The sequence below is a fragment of the Gekko japonicus genome, unplaced genomic scaffold (assembly GCF_001447785.1).
Source record: "Gekko japonicus isolate JY-2015 unplaced genomic scaffold, Gekko_japonicus_V1.1 scaffold59, whole genome shotgun sequence".
NCBI classification, from domain to species: Eukaryota; Metazoa; Chordata; class Lepidosauria; order Squamata; family Gekkonidae; genus Gekko; species Gekko japonicus.
The window spans coordinates 494,274-517,507 of NW_015169174.1; the positions used below are offsets into that span (position 1 = coordinate 494,274).

A 23,234-nucleotide genomic window follows, 5' to 3' on the forward strand; every position below is an offset into this window, starting at 1 on the left:
GCTAAATGAATACTGAGAACTGCCTTGTGCACACACCTCTACTGCCAGAGAAAGAGGTTTGCTGCAGTTGAATGACCCTGGCTGACCTGTCTAGCCACAGAAGGAATGGTGTCCAGGGTAGCCTGCACCAGAATTGGGAACTGAGGGTGACTTTCAACCAGAGCTATCTAAACCAATGACTAGTTTGATGTGTGGTTTACTTTCATTGCTGTGAAAGGAACAGGAGGCAGTTTACATTGTAGTAAGAGGCCCATAAGACAGGACAGATCCCCCTAACATACTTGACAATATATACAGCAACAAACGGGGGTGGGGGTGGCGGGTGGCAGAGAGATTTTCTATAGGAGGACATATGATAGGCTACAACAGAAGAATTCAACCTGAATAGGAAGCAGGTGGCCAGGACTGTAGAGAGAAACATTGATGACTAGCCGCTGGGAGAGAAATAATGGGAAGCAAAGAGATTCAGTCCATACTAACTCAGACATAATGCACACAGGAGACCACTGCTGCAACTGCAGACCTGTTATGAAGATATTTGCATTGATTTAAATATATTACATACATTTCTATAGTGCATAAGAATGATACATTTCGGTTCAGGCTGACAGAATGAAAAGTATCACCTAGTGCAAAGTGCAGTAGCTTCAGCCTGGCACTGAGGGCAGGAAGCCTACACTTCGGGCCAAGACCATGAGGAAAATGGCAGACCCCCACCCACAGGGTACCAGCCCCTCTGCTCAGAAGAGGAAGGGAGCTGGGCTCAACTTGGCACATGGCCTCTCCTAGCAGTCCTGGGCTACAGCTCAGGGAGCCGCACCCACGGAGAAGCCAGGATGCTTATATTGACAGTTTCTAGGGGGAAGTTTCTGTTGCCATGGCTTTAGCACAGTAGCCTATAGAAAAGCAGCATTCATAGTATCATTCAGTTATACACCTGGCACAGTCTCAAGATAGCAGTGATCTTAACCTCAGACCATCAGCTGGTCCTGGGGCAGAGCATCTTTCCCACGATTGTCAACGCTCAAACCTAGGCTGTGGAAGGTATTTTCCTCTTCCCCAACCCACAGGAATTGAGAAAGCAGCCTCAGGCAATGAACTGGTCTTTCTTTCTCTTACACCCACCCCCAGCCCCTACTTGTCTAAAGGGGAGAGCTAGCTATTAAAATTACTCTAGGGACCACAGCTGGTGGGTATGAAAGATTAGATAAGCCTCCCTCTCACTTGCTCTAGGAGCACATGAGAGTATGCACATGGAGCGAATTAGTTAAAACTAAATTAAAATCTACTGGTGAGGCATTGAGTCTCTGTTGTATGGAGGAAGCGAAGCACAGCAGTGGCTGTCCCACCTGCAGGTTCACTTACAGTAGCCCTGTGCCCCCAGCATTTAGCGGTCACAAGAGGCGCTGGTCCAATCTTTGACCCTCTCCCAACCTGGATTCCTCCAGTAGCAGCCGGCGATGGCCTTGTTCCATACAGATGGCCCCAGGAGAGTACTGATACATATAACACTAGGAGCAGGACCTGTAGGGGGCCAAGGATAGCAGAGCAAGACCAACTGGGCAGGAGGCGCCTGCCTTCTTGGGCAAGGTAAGCAAGAGGATACAGTAAGGGAGGAAGGAATATCAAGGCTGGCAGTTTCACACAGAGCAAGAGCACTTCCGTCCAACTACGATGCTCCCCCTTGCCCCCAACTTTCCCAGGCAAAGGACTTAAGAAGGGAGTACCTAGGAGCCAAAGGGTGCTGCATGCAGGCACCTGCTCAGAGAGGCTGCCAAGCCCAGGCTGGGAAAGGAGGCATGTCCACCCACAGTGAGAAGGGACTGGCAATCAGTCTAACGAAGACCCCCCTCCACTCCTGCTGGGAATGTTCCGAGTCAAGGCTGATGGGAACTCCGGCGTACATCTCCCACTGGCTGCAGCACAGCTGTCTTGGTTTGGAGGGTCGATTGCCCGCTGTCAAGCGGCACTCTCCCACAAGTTCCTCAGTGAACAGGATGTCAGCTGCTACCACCAAGAAAAGAAAGGCTTGCGGCTCTGGAAGCTTTGCGTGTACGACTCACTGGCTGAGCGCTGGTGAGAGCGAGCAGTTTCTACAATGACGGGGGGCATCTGGACCAGATGAAGGGGGCTCTTCCCATCTTTCAAGGCCTGTGTCAAGTTCAGGATCTGGAGACAGAAAAGGAAAACATGGTACTACTAACATGGGATGCCCCAAGCTGAAAATACAGGTTTAAAGACAGTGTGCAACACAGCCCAACATCACCCAGAGCAAGTACCCCCCCCCCCAGTGGGAACAAGTAACATACCTGGCCACGCATGACAGCAATCTGCTTGTGAAACTGGCCCCTGTCAAAACCAGGATCCTTCTACAAAAGGAAGACAAGAGAGGAAGAAACCCAATTAGGGTGTGGTGTCGCACCCCTCCCTCCCCTCCCTCCCTCTCTATGGGAAGGAGTATATGCAATATCTGCACAAATGCCTGCTCATGGGCAGAGGAAGTAGAATCAGACAATTTACTTGCCCAGCAGCCTATGCTTACCTTGAAAAGTTCATAGAGATCTTCTTCCAGATCCTTAACAAAATTAGGGTCAGAAATCTTTGGCAGGATCAAGTCCTTGATCTCCTGCGAGAAGGGCATCTTGGCCTGTGGTAGCCATGCCCAATAAAAAGGGTCTTCAGGAAAGGGAGAAAACAGAGTTAGAGACCCACAAGCCCAGCCAATCACTACCCTAACATCCTCTGAGATACAGGAGATACATCAAGCCTATACCCTCAAGGCCTTAACATTATGCTCTCCAAATGGAGACAGCGGGTGGTGAGACCTTGAAGAACACCCAACACAAGCCAGAAATACTTTTAATGAGCCCACATGGAAGTACTTACAGGCTCGCCAAGAGTCTGGATGCTTGAGGGGGAAAGCCAGGCCATTATCAATGGCAGCCAGTTTAATGATCGGCTCCTTCACCACTACCCATTCTGAGTCCTGCAGGGAAAGGAAAGAACACTGAGCCAGAGAGAGATGCTACACCCAGCAACCACTCCACATTCACTTGGAGGGCAGTCCCAGAACTATTCTCACCAAAGCCAATAACAATGGCCATCATCCATCCCACCAGGAGCTCTATCCTACCTAGGACTGCCAACTGTCTGAAGAAAAAAAGATTCCCCATCCTCTTAATGAAAATTGCCATGAAAAGCTTCAGCTGTCCATCTCCACACTCTATTAAAAGGACAGGACATTTTTCTCCAGGATTGTTGGCACCTCTACTCCTAGCCCTACTTCAATTCTCTTTTATCCAAAAGCAAAACAGAGGCCAAGCACCATTTCACACTAGTAGGTCTGGAGACAAGTGCCTTTCCCTTTAACAGAGGCTTAATGTGAGGAAATGAACAGTTGATTTTTTTCCACGACATCAGATAAATAACATCCTATTAAGGATTATCTTTTTTTTTCTTCAGGCAGTTGGCAACTCTAGTAGTGAAGCTTGTACTGTGGAACTCACTCACTATACAGAATCACCTGGCACCAAGTTCACATCTTTGCTAAGCTTTCTCCAAAGCATTTCAGATCACCTACACTGGCTTTTGACTATCCCACCTGTTTACTTATGCCTTTATTATAGCTCTGCAGATCTGTAATGCTGGCTTCTTTAGTTTCATCTGCTTTATTCCTGGACACTGTCTCTTTTGCAGGCTCTTCTTTCAGCATATGTATCGGGTTGGAGTCATTTTTAGAGACTGCTGTTTGAAAGATTTTAATTGGCTATTGTCAGGGTCCGGCCTACTCAAGGGACCGCCTCTCCCCGTACGTTCCCCCAAGAGCACTGAGGTCGGGGAATTTCCATCGCCTGGAGATCCCAGGCCCCCGGGAAGTAAAGGTGTCCCAAACCAGGGCTAGGGCGTTTTCGGTGGTGGCTCCCACCTGGTGGAATGAGCTCCCGGAAGAGACTCGGGCCCTGCGGGACCTAGTGCAGTTCCGTTGGGCCTGCAAGACGGAGCTCTTCCACCAGGCCTTTGAGGGGGAGCCGCCGCCGCCATTATTCCACCAATGATGTTACAACCATCTGCCCCACATAGTAGGGGCAGATGTCGCCCAATAGAGCTGGGGAAACACTCTTCCTGGCGCTTCTGCTGTGAATAACTTGGCCGCCAGTTTGGGATGTCGTCCATCTTGGATTGTATGTAAATTATGAGAGCACCAAATTTTTATGTTAGATATTTGTTTTTACTATGTTGTTGTATGTATATTTTAATCTCGGCATAGCCGCCTGTTAGCCGCCCCGAGCTGAATATTGGATGGGGCGGGATATAAATCCCAAAAATAAATAAAATAATAAATAAATAAATATATTATGAGCCGCCTTGTTTACCATTTTGTAGAGACAGGCAGGTTAGAAGTATTTTAAATACAGGTCTCATTTCATATTACCAGACCAGCTAGGGGCTCTTTGCCCCACTTACCCGCATGCTTGTGCTATCCAAGGGGCAATCATACTTGATCAGCCAGTTGTCATTACCCCGGTCTATGGGAGAACAAAAATGCACTAATGAAAGCCAGAGAAGTACCGAGTCAGCCCAGTAGCATAGTGGGGCTGGGGTGGGGGAATCACGCAACGGGAGTGTGTGACCTGGCAGGTGACAAGGCTTTCAGCAGTCACCCTCCCTCACTAACTGGAAGGAGGCATCAGCCTGGTCACTGTAGCTTCTGCTTTGCCATACATAATGACATGTATCCTATCAAAGGAGACAACAACCCAAAAAAGAGGGTGGAGAACCTACAACCAACACACCAAACAATAAATTATGTTATTTAATAAATAGTCTTGATCTCTCACTGATATACGAAACACATTTGATCTATTTTTTTTAATTTGACTGCTTCCTTACTTTTGCCTGCATTATTTTTTGTTTCAGTGCTTTCTTATTTTTATCTTATGTATTTATTAAAGGACAATTGGTTTTTTGGGTTTAATCTATCCCACCACTCCAGTTGAGCAACGTTTGAAGCCTTCCTTCAACTTAAGTGACTCTCAGACTGGAGAAAGGCTCAGGTAGCATATGTGCCAATTTTTCTCATGGAGAACACAAGGGCAAACCTCTGCCATCCTTTCTTCATGCCAAGTTCTGGGCTTGGTGAATCCTACATTTGGAAAGAAGTCCAGCCTTCAAATAGGAGAGGGCTCCCAACTTGTCAAGGACTCTGGAACCTAATAATTACTTATGGATATGAACTGTTGGAGGGGAGGAGAGAAGAAGATCTGAATGGCAGCCCCTAAAGCCAATTATTTGCAAAATGAATTGAGGAACTGACTTCCCATCACAGAGTTGTTTGGGAGTGTCACTAGGAAGGGCAAGAGGTTTATCAACTGGCACACCAAGGAAAGTATGTATTTGGCAGAACTACATACAGCACAGAAGACACTCCTCTCTCCACAAGGTGAAGTGAACCCATGAAGCTGTCATAGACTGAATAAGACCATTGGATCATCAAGATTAAAAGTGTCTACTTTGGCTCACAGGAGCTCTCCAGAGTCTCAGTTAGAGGTCTTTCACCATCACCTACCACCTGATTTTTCTGTAACTAGAGGTGCTGAGGACTGGAACCTGCGGCCTTCTGCATGTATGGCAGATGCCCTAAAACTAAGTGACAGCCCCTTCTTGTGCTCTTGGTACTAGTGATTGCTCTCCTACCCCCCCCCCCCAATCATAGTTAGCATCCCCAACCAAAGGGCCAGGAACTAGCAACAAAACCTACCAGTATTGCGAATTATATAGTCCAGCACCACCAGTCTCTCAAATCGCAGCAGCAGTTGGCGGTTAGTATTCTCTGGGAGCGGCTCAGCCTCAAAGCGCCGCAGCCAGTAATCTGCATCTTTGTAACCCTCCACAAACAGTTGGAAAGAACCCACCTGAGAGTACAGAAGCAAGTGGGTTAAGGGGGACAAGAAGGCATGCCATACTGGTACTAACACTTTCCCTCAGATACTTTAAATGTCTCCAACCTTTGGAGGAAGGCCAATTCGGTGAAACCTCTGTCCAACTTTTGGCACTTTCTCCAGAGCCAGGCGTTTGCCCCGGGACTTCACTCGATCAATGGCGCTGTAGTTGAATGTTTCACTGGCCAAGTATACCACCTGTAGGCATGAAGAAGAATTTGTAAGCAATTCACAACTAATATACAGTCTACAGAAAAAGTTGCATACATCCACATATATCTGGATCTGTTTGCCTTTAAAACAAGTGCCACAGAATCTGGGATCTGGAATGGAATTTATATATGATGAAAATCCCAAATTACGCTGAAGACAAGTGTCAATCCCTGTTCTGGCAGCTGTGCAAAAACTAGCAGGCAGTGTTTGCAAAGACCTCCAGCATCTAAGGACAAACTCTTCCCTACCAGTTCTAGTCATATTCTTTAATTCCTACCTCTGTTACTGCATGCAGTTGCTAACGCAAAAGTTCTGCAAATTCCTCTGCATATTGAGCAAGGAAGTGCAAAGGTCAGCACAGCAGCATACTATAGTAATATGCATTATAATGGCATAATAATTTTTTATTTACCTCTCATATGATTATGACATGCATTCTTCCTTCTTCCAACCAAATCTTAGCACCAGAATACTTCCATGGACTGGAACTGAGAAATACCAGTAGAACTAACAGAAGCCCATAGAGGTTAGGGCTGGGATTTGGGTTTAAAGGGCCGAACAGAAGGCAGGATTCTACAGTCTGGGAACGAGACACACTGGAGAGCGCAGGCAGCAAAACAGCATCTACCTAGGCCGCCTTTCCCCTGTTAAATCCTCTTCTATCATTGACTTACCTTTGTGCGGGGAACAATGTTTAGTTCCAGCTTCTGGTCAACAAGGCTAGCACCAGCCTCAGACAAATAACCCTGGTTGAGAACAAGACAGTCTCTCCCAAAACAGCAAGGGCAGCACAGTTTCTGCAGCCACTTGGTCCACTTTGGGTTCAGCTGCCCATAAGGCTCTTCATTCTTGGGTTTGAACACACCAATGATTTTCTGGAGGGAGGGGAGAGAAACAAAAGGAAAAGATGAGTAAGCCAAGCATGCCAAGAATGAGGATACAAATCCAACCCCCACATCCTGGCAAGATATCAGCTCTTGACAAACAGATCGACATTGGAGGGAGAAGGGGTCTAAGAATGGTCACATTTTTGGCAAGAACATTCCTTCTTACAATATATTCACACATCACAAGGGCCCAGGTACCCCTAAAGGCAAACCACTGACCCACAGAAGAACTTCTGTTACACAGCAAATTAAGCTCTTTAAGTGGGGCATCAATCCAGGTATAAAATGGCCAGCATCAGCAGCCAAGCAGGACAACCATATCCAGCTCCCAAAGTGCACATCCTTAGTTGGGAGAAATGTTAGGAAGTGCCACTAGCCAACAACAATTCCCAATTTACTCTACTTCTTGAGTTCAGTCAACCCCCTAGCAGCCATCTCTTCACCAAGTGAGCAGACAAAAACCTTGCATACAGTTGCATATGGGCAACTTGCTGGGTGTAAAAGGATCTGCTGACTGGCACCCTAGTCTAACACTGGCATTAATAAAACCTAGAACAAAACCATCCCCCTAAAACCGGACCACAAAAAAGAAGAGGGGGGGGCTGGCCAGAAGATCCCACATTCTCTGCCTTTCTAAACTGGAATAGCAATTTTGGTGTTGTAATGTATCCAACTCCGACCACGCGCGCGGCTAGGTCGCCACGCGGTCATGCGAAGTGGCCAAGCTTCGCTCTCTGGAACAATGGGCCAAGCGGATCCTAGCCCACTCCAATCGGAGGGCTAGGCTCCAGGCCGAGAGCCTATGGAACTCTTGGCCACTGTAAATAGCCTATAACTGTTGTAGGGGTGTGTTTGGGGTGTGGGTTGTTTGCCTTTATAAACCGGCCTGCGAGCCGGTAGTTCTTGTCTTGTTCTGAGCTGAATAAAGTATGAGAGCTGAAATCGCTAGTAAGTCTCAGTACTTTTCACTGGCGACGAAGGTGGGATTCTACCTCCCGTGAACAACGACCCGGACGAAGATTCGAGCATCGTATTGAGCCCCAGCACCGAGACAGCTGCACGCTGCACCACCTCGTGCCCCGTTTCTCCAGTTGCCACTCACCGCACCGCTCCTCACTCCGTATCTCGCCCTCCTGACTCCGAGAGCAGCAGCGCTCCACGCCTCGCTCCAGCCGTCGCCGCCTCCGCTCCCGAGCTTCACCCACCCCGTAGAAGCAGTACGAACGACTTCACCCACCCCGTAGACGCATGAACAGCAGTCTTGCCACTTCAGGGACGCCGTCTGCCGTTCCTGCAACAAGCCAGGCCATCTTGCCCGTGTCTGCCACTCCCGAGGACTGCCCCAGAAGACTTCGGCCCACCAGACCTTGGCAGATCTCCACACCGACCTGCATACCCTCTCAGCCCATCACCAGCAGCACCAGGTATGTAACTTGCCCCCCAATAGCCTCAATAAGGTGCATGTAACAGTGCTAATAGAGGGGTCCCCCTGCAGCATGGAAATAGACTCTGGGTCGTCCTTCTCTATTATTTCCGAAGGAACGCTGCCCTTGCTCTGCCCACGGGGGGGACAATTGGACTTGCTGGTGGGGGGGGAGGCTCTCCAGTTTGCTGGGACTTTCGTGGTTCAGGTCCCTGGGGTTAACGATCACAGGGATAAACCAGATCCGGACTGAGGATTTTGCAGCTGTGTGCAACGAGTTCCCCAGGGTTTTTGACGGCACACTCGGCTGCTACACTGGGGGCCCCATCTCCCTCGACCTGGCCATCTACCCCATCAGGGTAAAGGCCAGGCACTCCCCCCCATCGCTATGAGGCCTCGGACTGAGGCGGAGCTCGATTGGTTGGTGGAACAGGAGGTGCTGGAACCAGTCGCTTCTGACTGGTGGGAGACTCCGATAACCACCCTGGTTAAACCCAACAAGGACGTGCGCATTTGCGCTGACTATAAGTGCACATTGAACAAGGCACTACAAGACCACGCGTACCCAGTACCGGTGGTCAGCCACGTGCTCGCAGCTTTGGCAGGGGCCTGGGTTTTCGGCAAATTAGACTTGGCCCAGGCATACCAACAACTCCCAGTGGATGCCACCACTGCTGAGGCCGAAACGATTGCAACTCACAAGGAGGCTTTAAAAGTTCATCGGCTCCAGTTTGGGGTGTCAGTCACGCCAGGCATTTTTCAGTCATTTATGGACACTTTGTTAAAAGGGATCCCCAGAGTTCAGCCGTTTCTAGATTACGTGCTCATCGTGGCCCCGGACGCATCGACCTTCGCTGACCGGCTTCGGGCAGTGCTCCAGTGTTTCGACTCAGCCGGCCTGAAGGTCAACCATGAAAAATGCCTGCTCGGGGTTCCCAAGGTGGAGTTCTTTGGATTCGCTGTGGACGCCCAGGGTATCCACCCCACTGACGAGAAGACCAAGGCGATCACACTGGCTCCCCCTCCTACGTCCAAGACTGAGTTACAGTCTTTCCTTGGCCTGTTGGATTTCTATCATTCCTTCTTACCCCTGAAGGCGGCCGTGGCAGAACCTCTACACCGCCTGCTAGACAAAAGCGCCCCTTGGATCTGGGGGCCTGAGCACGCTGCTGTTTTCCAAGCTGTGAAGGACCTCCTGGTTTCTAACTCGGCCCTCTCCCATTTTAATGAAGCCTTGCCTGTGGTCCTTGCCTGTGATGCCTCTCCCTACGGGGTCGGGGCGGTCCTGGGCCATCAGCTACCAGACGGCCGGGAGGTACCAGTGGATTATTATTTGCACACCTTGTCATCTGCGAAGCATAACTATGTGCAGATCAACAAGGAGGTGCTTGCTATAGTGGCGGGGGGGAAGAAATTTCACCATTACCTGTATGGCCAGCCGTTCACTATCCTGATGGATCATAAACCGCTCCTCAGCCTCCTGGCCTCCGACCGCCAGACCCCGCAGATGACATCTCCCTGGGTGCTCCGGTGGTCTGTTTTTTTAGCAGGTTACACGTATGCGCTTGTCCACCGGCCTGGAAAAGTGATGGGACACCCAGACGCTTTGAGCCGTCTTCCGCTGCCAGCTTCGGATCCAGGCCCGGCCCCTGCACATCAGATCATGCTCCTGGAGGGTCTCCGCGACCAGCCTGTGCACATTCGGGAAGTGGTGCGCCGCACTGCTAAGGACCCGATCCTTTGCCGCATTTTGGACTGGGTGAGAAGGGGGTGGCCTGCGGCTCTGGGGGGGGGGCGGAATTCACAGTGTTTACCTCCCGCAAGGACGAGCTGTCCACCCACAAAGGCTGCTTGATGTGGGGGGGCAGGGGGGTGATCCCGACCCCCTTAAGGGAACGAGTCCTCACAGCACTCCACGAGACGCATCCAGGGGTGGTCCGGATGAAAGCCCTGGCCAGGAGCTACGTCTGGTGGCCGGGGCTGGATCGGGACATCGAGGACTGAGTGAAGAGATGTCAGCCCTGCCAAGAATCCCGACCTAAACCTCCCAGGGCCCCCGCTAGAGCCTGGGAGTCCTTATACAAGCCCTGGTCCCAGCTATACTTGGACTCTGCGGGGCCATTCCAGGGTCAACTATTCTTCATCCTGGTGGACGCGTACAGCAAGTGGCTGGAGGTCGTTCCAGTACCGTCCACTTCATCAAAAGCAGTCATACGGGCCATGTGGAACATCTTTAGCGCCCAGGGTATTCCAGGACTTCACCCGTTACTATGGGATTCGCCATGTCAGGTCAGCCCCGTTCCACCCGGCGACCAACGGCCAAGCCAAATGCATGGTTCAGACTACCAAGGACGCGCTCCGCCGCTTGGACAGCAAGGACTGGGACTACAAGTTGGCAGCATTCCTCTTTGGTCAGAGAACAACGCCCCACACCATGATGGGACGCAGCCCAGCGGAGCTTCTCCTGGGATGACGACTGACATCCTGGCTGGATCGCCTTCATCCTGATCGAGCCCCGGAAGAGGAGCCGGCCACAGAGTCACCCGAGGTGGCCAGAGGATTCTTCCCCAAGGATCTGGTCTATGCCAGGAACTATGTGCGGGGGCCACTGTGTATCCTGGCCTGGGTGGTGAGAGTCAGGGGACCACGATCGTACGAGGTCTCCAGCGAGGATGGCCAGATACTCCACCACCACATCAACCAGCTGCGTCAGCGGGTACTGCCGTACGACCTGGAGGACCTCGAGGACCAGGACACCCCTGAAGCTGCCACTGCACCTCAGCTACCAGACAACCTTGTCCTGCCAGATGAGGTGCCCGGCCTATCTTTCCCCAATCCACCTACCAACAGCGCGGCCGCTCCAGGGGAAGCCGTGAAATCGGAACCACAGCCGCCAACACCGACCAGCTCTCTGACGAGTGCATCGGTGTCACCTCCTGCTCCGGTTCCGGTACCTCGCCACTCAACGCGTACAAGGAAAGCGCCCACCTATCTACAGGACTTTGTGTGTGGGTGTCTTTTGGACCAAGGGGGGAGGGGTGTAATGTATCCAGCTCCAACCGTGTGCGCGGCTAGGTCACCACGCGGTAAATAGCCTATGATTGTTGTAGGGGTGTGTTTGGGGTGTGGGTTGTTTGCCTTTATAAACTGGCCTGCAAGTCAGTAGTTCTCGTCTTGTTCTGAGCTGAATAAACTATGAGAGCTGAAATCGCTAGTAAGTCTCAGTACTTTTCAGGTGTATGCAATGCAAAACATCTGCTGATAGGAGGAAAATCTCTCAGGCTCTGCTGCTGTAGGGGAGGATCCTCTCTTGCCCAGAACCTTGCTATTCCACTTAAGTGTCTTATGCATACACATGCATGCACATAGTACAGAGGGGCCTCCCCATAGCCACTACCAAGCCTAGTCTGGGTTTTACCCTCCTACACTGCAGCAAGAGTGGCTAAGAGTGCCCCCTGCATGCTAGGCCTGGAAGTGCACGAACTTTCTACAGCTAGGACAACTTTTATTGACAAAATATGTCAATCAGAGCCTTTCCTACTTCATGCACACCCTAAGAATCCTGGCTTCGTCAGGGAGAGCTGAAACATCAGAAGCACAAAAAGACATTTCTCAGTAATTTGCATTACAACATGTGGATCTCAAGGATCAGCACAACCCTAGAAGCCCTAGCATACATATATAACCTCATGCACACAGGTGTACATATGATCCTTACCAGTGACCTTGCCCAGAAACAAACAAATGCTTTTTGACCCCAGCCATCCCTGACTACTGCTCAGTTCTCTACCACTCCTTGAAGAGTTTCCTGCCAGTCTAATCCCCACATCCCCGCAAAAGGCTACAACTGTGCCATCTGCAGACCCAAACAGATTAAAGTGACTGCAGTCATTCCCGCCATAACCTACCACATTTATGACATACCCATACCAATATGAGAGGTATACTGATAACTTCTTAGAAGAACCTTCTGAACCATTTTCTGCATCATGACCAAGCAATGTAGATGACCATAAAATGATGCTCCCAAAGCTATTCTTGAGAATCCCAGAATGGTGAGCAGAAGAGCAGTTGACTACAGTTCAGACAGACTTCTTAAGGAAAGTGTAGACAGCTATCAGAAAAGGCCAGAACAGTATCTTAGTTCCTCCCAGTAGCAGGACAGTAACACATTCAGCAAATGGGTCATCCAAAATGCAAAGTGCTTGGGAACTTGTAGAACAGTCATAACTTTTGCAAGGTTTCACAAGGATTTTTGCTCAAGTCCCACACATGTGAATCTTCAAGCATTCTTACTGCCTTAACTGTCCATTTTCCAGTGATCAGCCTGATCTTGAAGAAAATAGTGGACAGTACCATATGAACTGTGTGCCCTGCCCATTGGGTTAGGGCCGGCACACTGTCAATTTACTGCAAACATTCCATGAAGCTAAGAATTCATTTTATAGAAAGCAATTTACTTTAATTAATGCAATTAATTTGTTAGCACGGCTATCTTCAAACAGTGTGACTTTGCTTTTTAATAGTTCCTGTTACATGGCTTTATTTCTGTTTTAATTTTATTTTTACCGATATTAAACTGCAACCCTGGTGTTCCATAATAAAAACCAAGGAGAAAAACTATTCAGCAAAACTGCACATCATAGCAGTAACTTACCTAACATTGTTAACAGTTAGCAATAAAAATTTCATGGTTCCACAATTTCAACTTGTTTGGTTTATAATCAGCACATATATCAAGCCTGTTTATAAATATTTTCCTTGTTCTAATAAAGTTTTATATGCCTGAGCAAAACCAGGGTGTGTTTTTGTTTTTTTTTAATGATTGGCCTCATTCTTCAGTCTCAGGAAAGATCACCCTGCCTTCCTCTACAGCAGCGACAAACTAGAAGCTGACTACATCAGGATGACTCTAAGCAGTATGCTGCTCAGTCACAAGCCAAGCGAGTGAAGAACACCAGACAGGAAGTAAGGAATTTTTATTCTTATGTACAGGAAGACTTGTCCCTCCCACTCATGCCACATTCTAAGCCTAACACACTACATGCCCCAGCCCCTCACCATGCAGTGTGTGTGTAACATGCCATCAAGTCACAGCTGACTTATGGCAAAAAGATGGTGGCAAAAAGAACTCGTGGGCACTCCATTAAATTGCTGAGCAGTCGGGTTAGAACAGATAAAAGGAAGTACTTCTTCACCCAAAGAATGTTTAACACATGGAATTCACTGCCACAGGTGGTGGTGGCGGCTACAAGCATGGACAGCTTCAAGAGGGAACTGGATAAACATATGGAGCAGAGGTCCATCAGTGGCTATTAGCCACAAAGTATAGATAGGAACAGGCTGGGGCAGGTGATGCACTGTATTCTTGGTGCTTGGGGGGAGAAGGGGCAACAGTGGGAGGGCTTCTAGTGTCCTGGCCCCACTGATGGACCGCCTGATGGCACCGGGTATTTTTGGCCACTGTATGACAGAGTGTTGGACTAGATGAGCCATTGGCCTGATCCAACATTGGCTTCTCTTATGTTCTTAACCCCGCAGGGTTTTCAAGGAAGAGACGTTCAGAGGTGATTTGCCACTGCCTGTGAGTAGCAGCTCTGAAATTCCTTGGTGGTCTCCCATCCAAGTACTAACCAGGGCCAACCCTGCTTAGCTTCCAAGATCTGATAAGATCAGGCCAGCCTGGGCCATCCAGGTTAGGGCCACCATGCAGTACTTGCACATACTGACATGACAGATAGCCTGAGCCTAGGGTTGCTAACTCCAGGGTTGGGAAATTCTGGGAGATCCAAGGGTAGAGGAGCCTGGGGAGGGTGGGGTATAACACCACATATACCTCCTCAGTGGGGTATAACACCATAGAGACAGACCACCATCCAAAGCAGCCATTGTCTGCAGGAGAACTGATCTCTGGAGTCTGGAGATCAGTTGTAATCCCAGGAGATCTGGAGGTTGGCAAGCCTACCTCAGCACAAACACATTGTTTCCAGGGCTTCTCATGAACTGGAGAGGAAGGGGGGGAAAGGCTGGATAGGGAACTAGTGGAACTGCATTAGATTTACAAGATGATGCATGCGATAGAGCAGGTAGAGAAAGAATTACTTTTCTCCCTTTCTCACAATACGAGAACTCGTGAGCACTCAATGAAATTGCTGAGCAGTTGGGTTAGAATGGATAAAAGGAAGTACTTCTTCACCCAAAGAGTGATTAACACATGGAATTCACTGCCACAGGAGGTGGTGGCGGCTACAAGCATGGACGGCTTCAAGAGGGAATTGGATAAACATCTGGAGCAGAGGTCCATTAGCGGCTATTAGACACAAGGTATATATAGGAACTCTCGGTCTGGGGCAAGTGATTCTCTGTATTCTTGGTGCTTGGGGGGTCAACAGTGGGAGGGCTTCTAGTGTCCTGGCCCCACTGATGGACATCCTGATGGCACCTGGTATTTTTGGCTACTGTGTGACAGAGTGTTGGACTGGATAGACCATTGGCCTGATCCAACATTGGCTTCTCTTATGTTCTTAATGTTCTTGTCTCATTGCTGCTTACCAAAAAGCATCGTGCTGTACATACTATAGCCTTGTCTCAGTTTGAGGCCACATTACCAGCAGGTCCGGATTCCGTATTGCTAAAGCTGCATCACATGAGGCAACCATGACATCTACTGAGAAATCTGAGCTTTTGCTTTGTGAAAGAGCATTATAGCTCTCATGATTACTCACCAAACCATGGAAAATGCATAGATATTTCTGTCAAAGCTTGAAAATCAGCACAGGAATGCGGAGAGGGTGGGGCTTCTTCAGTCAGTACAAATCTACATACCCCCAAGCTTCTCAACACTTACTATTCCTTACGCTGAAGCAGGAATTGCTGCCGTCTGTTCCTATTTTGTGAACAGGTCTGAATATTCTGCATGTGAGCAAGGATGCGGGCAGCAAGAATGCAAGTCTGTCTGCATGATTTACTCCAGGCACATGACATAACACAGATTAGATGGTGGCAAAAAGATAGTATTTTAGCACAGAATTCTAAAACCACCAAGTACAACACAGAATCATAGCAAAGAGTTGGGACGAAGGAATGGTAACTATTTGCTATGATGAGAACATCAGAGTTTCCACAGAGGCTGGCCCCTAAGCCAGGCCACCTAATACTGCAAGTTAAAATGTCACCAATATCAGGTCAACCTCACTCTTGAAAAGAGAATATTATTCAGAGTCTTCCTGTAAACTTAGATTGGGTACAGCCTGGCAACCTACCTGAAGTTTTCCCTTGCACTGCCTGGTCCCTCAGGCTCAGATTGTCAGAGAAAGAAATATACTGACTGCCTTCTGCCCTGCTGACAGCAAGCATTGCTAAGGAAAGGTTTTTCACCTATACTTTTGACTCCTCTGCCCCTGCCAAGTACCTACACAGGATAACTCTAAATTTAATGCACGGTGCACAGCAAGCAAAGAGATCTTGTTTCCGTTAGGAGAAAGAATGCAGGGTCAATAGCATAGGTTATAACACTCCCAGCAAACAAACACCGGTCCACTTCCCAGAAAGCTAGTTAATGCCTCCCACACACACCATCCTATCATCTCTATGTACATGCAGACAGACAAGGTCCAGTTGTGGGCAATCATCCCAGACGCCTTATCCTAACTGCTGAACACCAATTACAATCGTTCCTTTCTAGTCATGAATCAACAAAATTGGAAGAAGTGATGCTGCATCAATCTATCTGCTTTCTGCTTCCTGCCTGCCTAAAGCAGCAGTGCAAAGGTCAGTCTGATTCATCCCAGCAGCAGTTCTCCTGAGCCAACCAAAAAGGGAAGTGAATTTAAAGCTAGAACCAGGGAAAAAAAATAATAGACTGGACTGCTAACAGCAAGAAATGGCAAGGCATGTGGGTGAGATGGTTTCATACAGTTCGCACTGGAAATAGAGAAGCAGGAACTTAGGCTGGTTAGTTATAGTGGGTCACAAGGAGAGCCACAAGACATGTGCACCATCAGCACAATCAGCCCTCACACAGGACAGGTCTGAAGAATGCATGGCAGCTGACTGGATCCATGACACATGCCACTCCAGTAAACCATTTCCAGTTTGATTAGTCATTCAAGAAGTCCCTTATTTACCAAGTTGAACCCAACACAAAATGAGGTTCCCAAGTCCCTGCAGGCAGAGGTATAACCACCATAAGGCAAAGCCAAGAGCAAAGGATCCAGCACCATATTTTTACCTTTTGTTGAACAGCTCTGGGCACACATGGCATTTAAAAAAAAAAAAAAAAAGCATGTACATGTGATAAACAAAAACAGTACGGGCCAGAATCTGAAGATCAGGGCACTAAGTAATACAAAAGGTCCCCCTTGCAGAGCATGCACAAGCATAAATAAATAAATAAATAAATAAATAAATAAATAAATAAATGCACACTGACCTTCCCTGAAGCTAAGAACATTCTGTGACATGAACCATTGTGTTTCTCAGGAGTACATGTTCTCCTGCTTGGGAATGCTTATTGGCTAGGTTTAACCCAACCTGATGCATACTGTCCATTTTTCTCCCACTGCATTCTTAACTACAACATCTATATAGCACCACTGATGCAGACAGCAGTTTACAGAGTAACAACAAAAAGACAGGTCCCCGCCCACAAGGCCTTTACCATCTAAAACAGCAACAGAGCAGTTGATATTCCACGCTTTGTAGAACTTTTAATCCACACTCTAAAAACCTGGATGCCAAACATCTATATTAATAGCCATCAAACACTGTTTATGGGACACTATTAAAGGAGTTCATGGTAATGAGAGATTTGAAAGTTAGCTGGGTCAACACCAGCAGGGCTGGCTTAAATTTTTCTCAGCAGAGAGTAATTTGAAAACAACACTTTACACCATACTCAGGCCTCTACACATTAGACCTGCCTAATTCTTTCTACTCTCCATTCCTAAATAAGAACATAAGCCAATATCATAATGCCCCTATATAAATCAATGGTGCGACCTCATTTGGAATACTGTGTGCAGTTCTGGTCACCACACCTTAAAAAGGATATTATAGCTTTGGAAAAAGTGCAGAAAAGGGCAACTCGAATGATAAAAGGGTTGGAACACTTTCCCTATGAGGAAAGGTTAAAGCGCTTAGGGCTCTTTAGCTTGGAGAAAAGACGACTGAGGGGTGACATGATCGAGGTTTATAAGATTATGCATGGGAAAGAGCAGGTAAAGAAAGAGGTACTTTTCTCCCTTTCTCACAATACAAGAACCCGTGGGCACTCCATGAAATTGCTGAGCGGTCGGGTTAGAACGGATAAAAGGAAGTACTTCTTCACCCAAAGAGTGATTAACACATGGAATTCACTGCCACAGGAAGTGGTGGGTGCTACAAGCATGGACAGCTTCAAAAGGGAATTAGATAGGCATATGGAGCAGAGGTCCATCAGTGGCTATTAGCCACAAGGTATAGCTAGGGGCTCTGGGGCAAGTGATGCTCTGTCTTCTTGGTGCTTGGGGGGGGGTCAACAGTGGGAGGGCTTCTAATGTCCTGGCCCCACTGCTGGACCTCCTGATGGCACTGGTATTTCTGGCCACTGTGTGACACAGAGTGTTGGACTGGATGGGCCTTTGGCCTGATCCAACATTGGTGTCTCTTATGTTCTTATGAGAAGCCAATGTTGGATCAGGCCAATGGCCCATCCAGTCCAACACTCTGTCACACAGTGACCAAAAATACCAGGTGCCATCAGGAGGTCCAGCAATGAACCCCTTCATTTTTCTGAGCTCTTGCCAGCTTGCATGGACAGTCTTGAGGCCTAAAAACAAAATCTGCTGAGCTTTATTTTTAAACAAAGTCAAAAGATCAGGTTATTAGGAAGTGAAGTTGGGGGGGGGCAGAACTCTCAAGAGGGAAATTAAGTTTTCAGTCTGTATACTGAAAACTCATGAACTTTTAAACATTTTAAAAAAAAATCTTGAAGAGGTTCCTGAACTCTGTTTCGGCACGTTCCCCCAGGAAAAAAGCCCTGCCTCGAACTATCTCAAAGGTTCCAAAAGGAACACATATTATTGGCAAATCACCTTATGCCCATCTAATTCCAACCCATATGTTTTTCAGTGTGAGAACTCTGTGGTACATTCCTGCATCTCAAAAGCTTACCAAGCACTCTGAACCAGTAATACACAATGAGAAACGTATTACCTTATCCATGGCCAGAAAGTCAGCCAGTCATTTTAAAACTCATAATGAGGTCCAAGAAACCAGAGCAAATCCCAGTGCTGGGTGACAATCCAGACACTCTTCTGCCTACACTGTCTAGCCATTCAGGACAACAATTGATACTGGACTGGGCCTCGCACACTATGGCCTTTAACTGGCCAAAGACATGCCAGTCTCAGGGACAAGCCAATCTACACACTCCAGGTACTTTTCAACCAACTATCAGAAGTACCTCAATATGTCTACTACCACTGAACTAGTACAGTAATGCTACTAATGTTATGCTTCAAATACTACTCCTGTGTCTGTAGAAGTCCACTTAAAGACTAACATTTACTCCAGCATTGGCTAACACAGCTGCCCACCTGGAATTATGATGTTCACAGACTATTGGTGAATTCTGAAATACAAATTATGCCATTAAACACCTTCTCACTGTTACTATGTTTGTTTTATGAAAAGCACATCATAATGTTGGCAGTTTGCTCCATTCATTACAGTTATATTTGAATTTGTCCTGTCTGAAGATAAGGCCTGCATCTGGCTGTTCCTGTCAGGTGAGTTGGATACATCTATTTGATTAACAGATAGCACTGTGCATTTACCTATAGCATATAAAACCATTCAGGTAATCCAGATAGCATGCACTGTGAGGATCCAGCCCCAAACCCCAAAGGACAAATTATGCTAGGCCACAAAAGAAAGATGCACAGGAACACCAACCAAGAGAGAAAGGTAAGGGATTGGTTCCATCTAATAATGGGCAAGTGAGCCTCCCAACCCACACACACACACATGGTACTTCAGAGAGTTGGACATAGATGTGCTGCTTACATGCATGCACACTCTATTCTCCGATCGAGGGCAGAGCTATCAGACAAACTGAAGGCAGGCACACACACACACCCGGTCCACGCACACTTTCCCACCCACATCTTCTTCCTTCTTGTTCCTCATACCCTAGTCTGCATATATGTCTCCTGAACCCTGATATCTCACCCCTTGTGGGTCCTTGACGAAATAGCTGCCACTAGAGCCTTGGGAGATGCGCTCGGGGTAGATGCCGCGCTCGCTCGCCAACTCTGCCAGTCGCACCACCTCGGCGAATTCCGGGTCATCGGGGAACTCGTTGCGGGGCTCCCGCTCCCCGCGGGCCGCGGCAGTCCCTGACCCGGACCCCGACCCCGCTTGAGCCTGAGCCTGAGCCAACCCGGCAGTCCCTGCAGCCCCTCGCGCCCCGCGCTCTGCGCCCCCACCCCGATCCAGCAAGGGCTGGCGCTCACGGTCGCGGCCACCTGTGGGAGACCCTGGCGGGGAGGGACAGGGGCAAGGTCCGGAGGGAATGCTGCTGGGGGCGGCGGCGGCAGAGCAGGAAGGGGACCGCACGGCGCCCCCAGGCAGCCCATACCCCGGGGACGGGCCGCGCTCAGGAGACACCAAGGGACTCGTCTCGTCCATGAGCCGGGCCGCGACAGCGATCTGAGCCGGGCACTGGCGCACAGAGACGGGCCCCGCACGCTCCAGCTCAGCGCTGCTCAAGCTGGGATCACCTGACACCGGCCCCGCGGCCACCGCCGTTTCCGCCAGAGCGGCACCAGCCAATCACGGCGTAGCCACGCCCCCTGTTTACAAGGTGCCGGGAAGCGACGCCCACTAGAGAGACGAGCGTCCACTCGCGAAGCTGGCGGCTCTGCCCACTCCCGAAGTCCGGCCCGTTGGCCTCCATAGCCACGCCCCTTCATTGTGCGGAGAGGTGCCTCCTCGCACTGCGTAGCTAAATCATGCCCGGTGAAATATGCGCATACAGTGTCTTCCGGTCCTCGCGTTGCGAAACGGCGCTTGTTTCTCGCCAGATGACAGCCACGTAAAACTCTGCAACTAACCACTGGGCCACTCTGCATACTGCATTACAAAAAGCCATGCTCTCACGTTAAGTACCGCCTTCCCTGTCAGCTGGGAAGCGCATTTTTCCAGATAGTTCGTCCCACCTCTCCATTATTAAAAAACGCCCACGAGCTGACTGCGTGCTAAAGAATCCCTCCTTTTACTGTTGTCACCATCCATGATTTTAGAAATCACAAACATAAGTTCCATTGCAAACTCACAATCCTTTCAACAGAGAGAGCAAAACATATCCTGCGGTCTGTTCTGCAAAACGAACCAGACACCAGATTTGTCCCAGGTAGTTTACACAGATTCTAGAACAGCTGTGTTAACTGGTAGCTAAAAACAGCCTGTGTCATGTTCTCCTTTGAATAAACTTTTGAAGAGAATTGGTTCAAGTCTTATATTTCACTACACACACACACCACAATGTTTTTGCTTTTATTTTCCTGTTAAACTACAAGACTGCACAATAATGGTTATTGTGTAATATTGCTTCATTTGTGCTAGGCCTGTATTCATGCTGTCATTTCTGGGAATTCCCCATCCAGTCCATTCACTTGCATCTTTGATTCTTTTGAAATATTGAGAGGAATGCTTGCCTTAAAAACAAAGTTGCTTTACTGTTTTGATGCTTTTATACTGATGTAGTCTTCCAACATTTCTATGACCTGCTATAATCTGACTGTGACATCTTCTAGAATTTTCAAAAATGGAGTAGAACAAAGTCTGAGTCCAGTGGCACCCTTAAGACCAACAAAGTTTTATTCTAGGTATAACCTTTCATGTGCATGCACACTTCTTCAGATACTTTGTGCATGCTCCTGAAAGCTGATACCTAGAATAAAACTTTGTTGGTTTTAAAGGTGCCACTGGACTTAAACTTTGTTCTGCTGCTTCAGGAAAACACGGCTGACCACCTGAACCAAGAACTGAGTGTCAGACTCAGGGCTCTTCCTCTCAGTTCTGGCTTCCCAACATGTTCCACCAAAGAAAGCATGAAAAAGTAGAGGCTTTGCATTGAAAGATCTATATTATTTTCATTTTAAAATAATAACTTGTACAAAGCAGTGGGATCAGGGGTGTTCTGCTTTCCTTCACTGGCTGGGCAGATATTTAAAAAAATAGAAACTACATGAAATAGCTGCCACTATTGTACCCAATTAGGACAGTATGCCCATGTGCAATCTTTAGAGCTTCACAGGATTTTTCATCAGAAGATTAGTCCCATGGGTGTAATCCTTTTACATATTTCACATTTTCTAGACTTTGGAGCTAACATGGTTGCCACAATCTACTAAAGAGTTTAAAGAAACACAAGCAAATCTAACTCAATGTAAAATATGTTCTTTTGAACATAAACGACTGCTAAAATAACACACACATACTATGAAACAAATTTAGAGTCCAGTGGCACCTTTAAGACTAGCAAAGGTTTATTCAAGTTTGTGTGTACATGCACACTTTTTGAAATACATTGGGATGGAAGGTAGAATTCAAACTTATAAGCAGATGCTGAACAGCAAATTAACATGTGGTATTTGAAAAAAGTATTTGAAAAAGTGTCCATGCACACAAAAGCTCATACCTTGATGAAAAGTATGCAGACGGAGAGTGATTTCAGCAAAGCGTACTTTATTCAGTCAGGAACAAGACAGCTTTGGCCGGCTCGCAGGCCGGCTTATATTCCCCAAGAAACCGCCACCCAAAACACCCCCACCCCCACTTCCCAATAGGTTATTTACAGTGGCCGAGAGTCCCATTGGCTTCTCGGCCAGGAACCTAGCCCCCTGATTGGAGCGGGCTAGGATCCGCATAGTCCATTGTCTCTTGGAGCGAAGCTCTACGGTTGTCCCTGGACATGCCTGGACTTGTCTGGACTTGTCAGGACTTGATACACTACACTTGAATAAACTTTTGTTGACCTTAAAGGTGCCACTGGACTCTAAATTTGTTCTACTGCTTCAGACCAACACAGCTGACCACCTGGAACTATACCATGAAACAGCAGTGTTTGCAATGACTGCAAGATGAAGGCTTAAACAGAAAATGCTGCCAATATAGAAAAGTGTGTGGCATCCACATATCCAGTATAAGGTCTTCATCTTCCTCTGATGCATGGAATATTGAATAGGAGACGAAAAGTACATAGGTCTGGGTCCTTTTGCTGAATCTTACATTACTGCTTGCTTTCTATAATGTACAGGAAGACCCATATGATCCATAGTTTACCAGTTCGGCTTCTGTTAGACTTAATTCTAGGGCAATGAGAAGCAGAAAATAACCATTCTTTGATCTGCTGCCCTGATATTTGCCTAGCCTCTGTAATAAGATATCACAGGCCTTCCAGTGGTAATGGATCTCATGTACATCCAATACCAGCAACCCTAGTAAATTTCCTTTCCACAGCTTGCCGATTGTGATCAAAACTGTGCAACATCATGATCTGAGGTGATGCCCCACCAGAAGCATCTGCACCATTTTGTGTGTGTGTGCTTTAGTTTACATCTGTCAGATAAAGGTAAAAGAAAATTGGAGAAAGTAACACATATGCGGAAGAGAACCAGATGACTGATAGACATATATTGTCCCAAAAAAATGAAGTAGATTGGATGTTGGAGGTTGGTGACAAACCTGCAGTGGGGGGGGGGGGGGGGAAGCCGGCCCTAAGCGCCC

General features: G+C 48.0%; 1 protein-coding gene across 1 annotated transcript; it reads right to left on the reverse strand.

Moving 5' to 3' along the window:
* Window positions 1-195: 195 nt before the first annotated feature.
* On the reverse strand, window positions 196-20,213 carry PI4K2A (phosphatidylinositol 4-kinase type 2 alpha). The gene is made up of 9 exons (XM_015415908.1): window positions 19,674-20,213; window positions 6,827-7,027; window positions 6,006-6,137; window positions 5,759-5,912; window positions 4,465-4,526; window positions 2,887-2,986; window positions 2,543-2,676; window positions 2,310-2,369; window positions 196-2,169 (listed from the first exon to the last, which is right to left on the reverse strand). Exons 1-9 carry the CDS (start codon window positions 20,130-20,132, stop codon window positions 2,008-2,010), a joined length of 1,464 nt encoding a protein of 487 aa, XP_015271394.1. The 5' UTR covers window positions 20,133-20,213; the 3' UTR covers window positions 196-2,007.
* Window positions 20,214-23,234: the final 3,021 nt, after the last annotated feature.

Bases quoted from the DNA above. Each gene is read 5' to 3' on its own strand.
- PI4K2A (XM_015415908.1), bottom strand. From the start codon at position 20,132: ATGGACGAGACGAGTCCCTTGGTGTCTCCTGAGCGCGGCCCGTCCCCG. The intron at 2,370-2,542 runs GTAAGCATAGGC...TTCCTTTTGTAG, and splicing joins ATCTCTATGAACTTTTCAAG to AAGGATCCTGGTTTTGACAG. The intron at 2,170-2,309 runs GTATGTTACTTG...TTCTGTCTCCAG, and splicing joins TTGCTGTCATGCGTGGCCAG to ATCCTGAACTTGACACAGGC.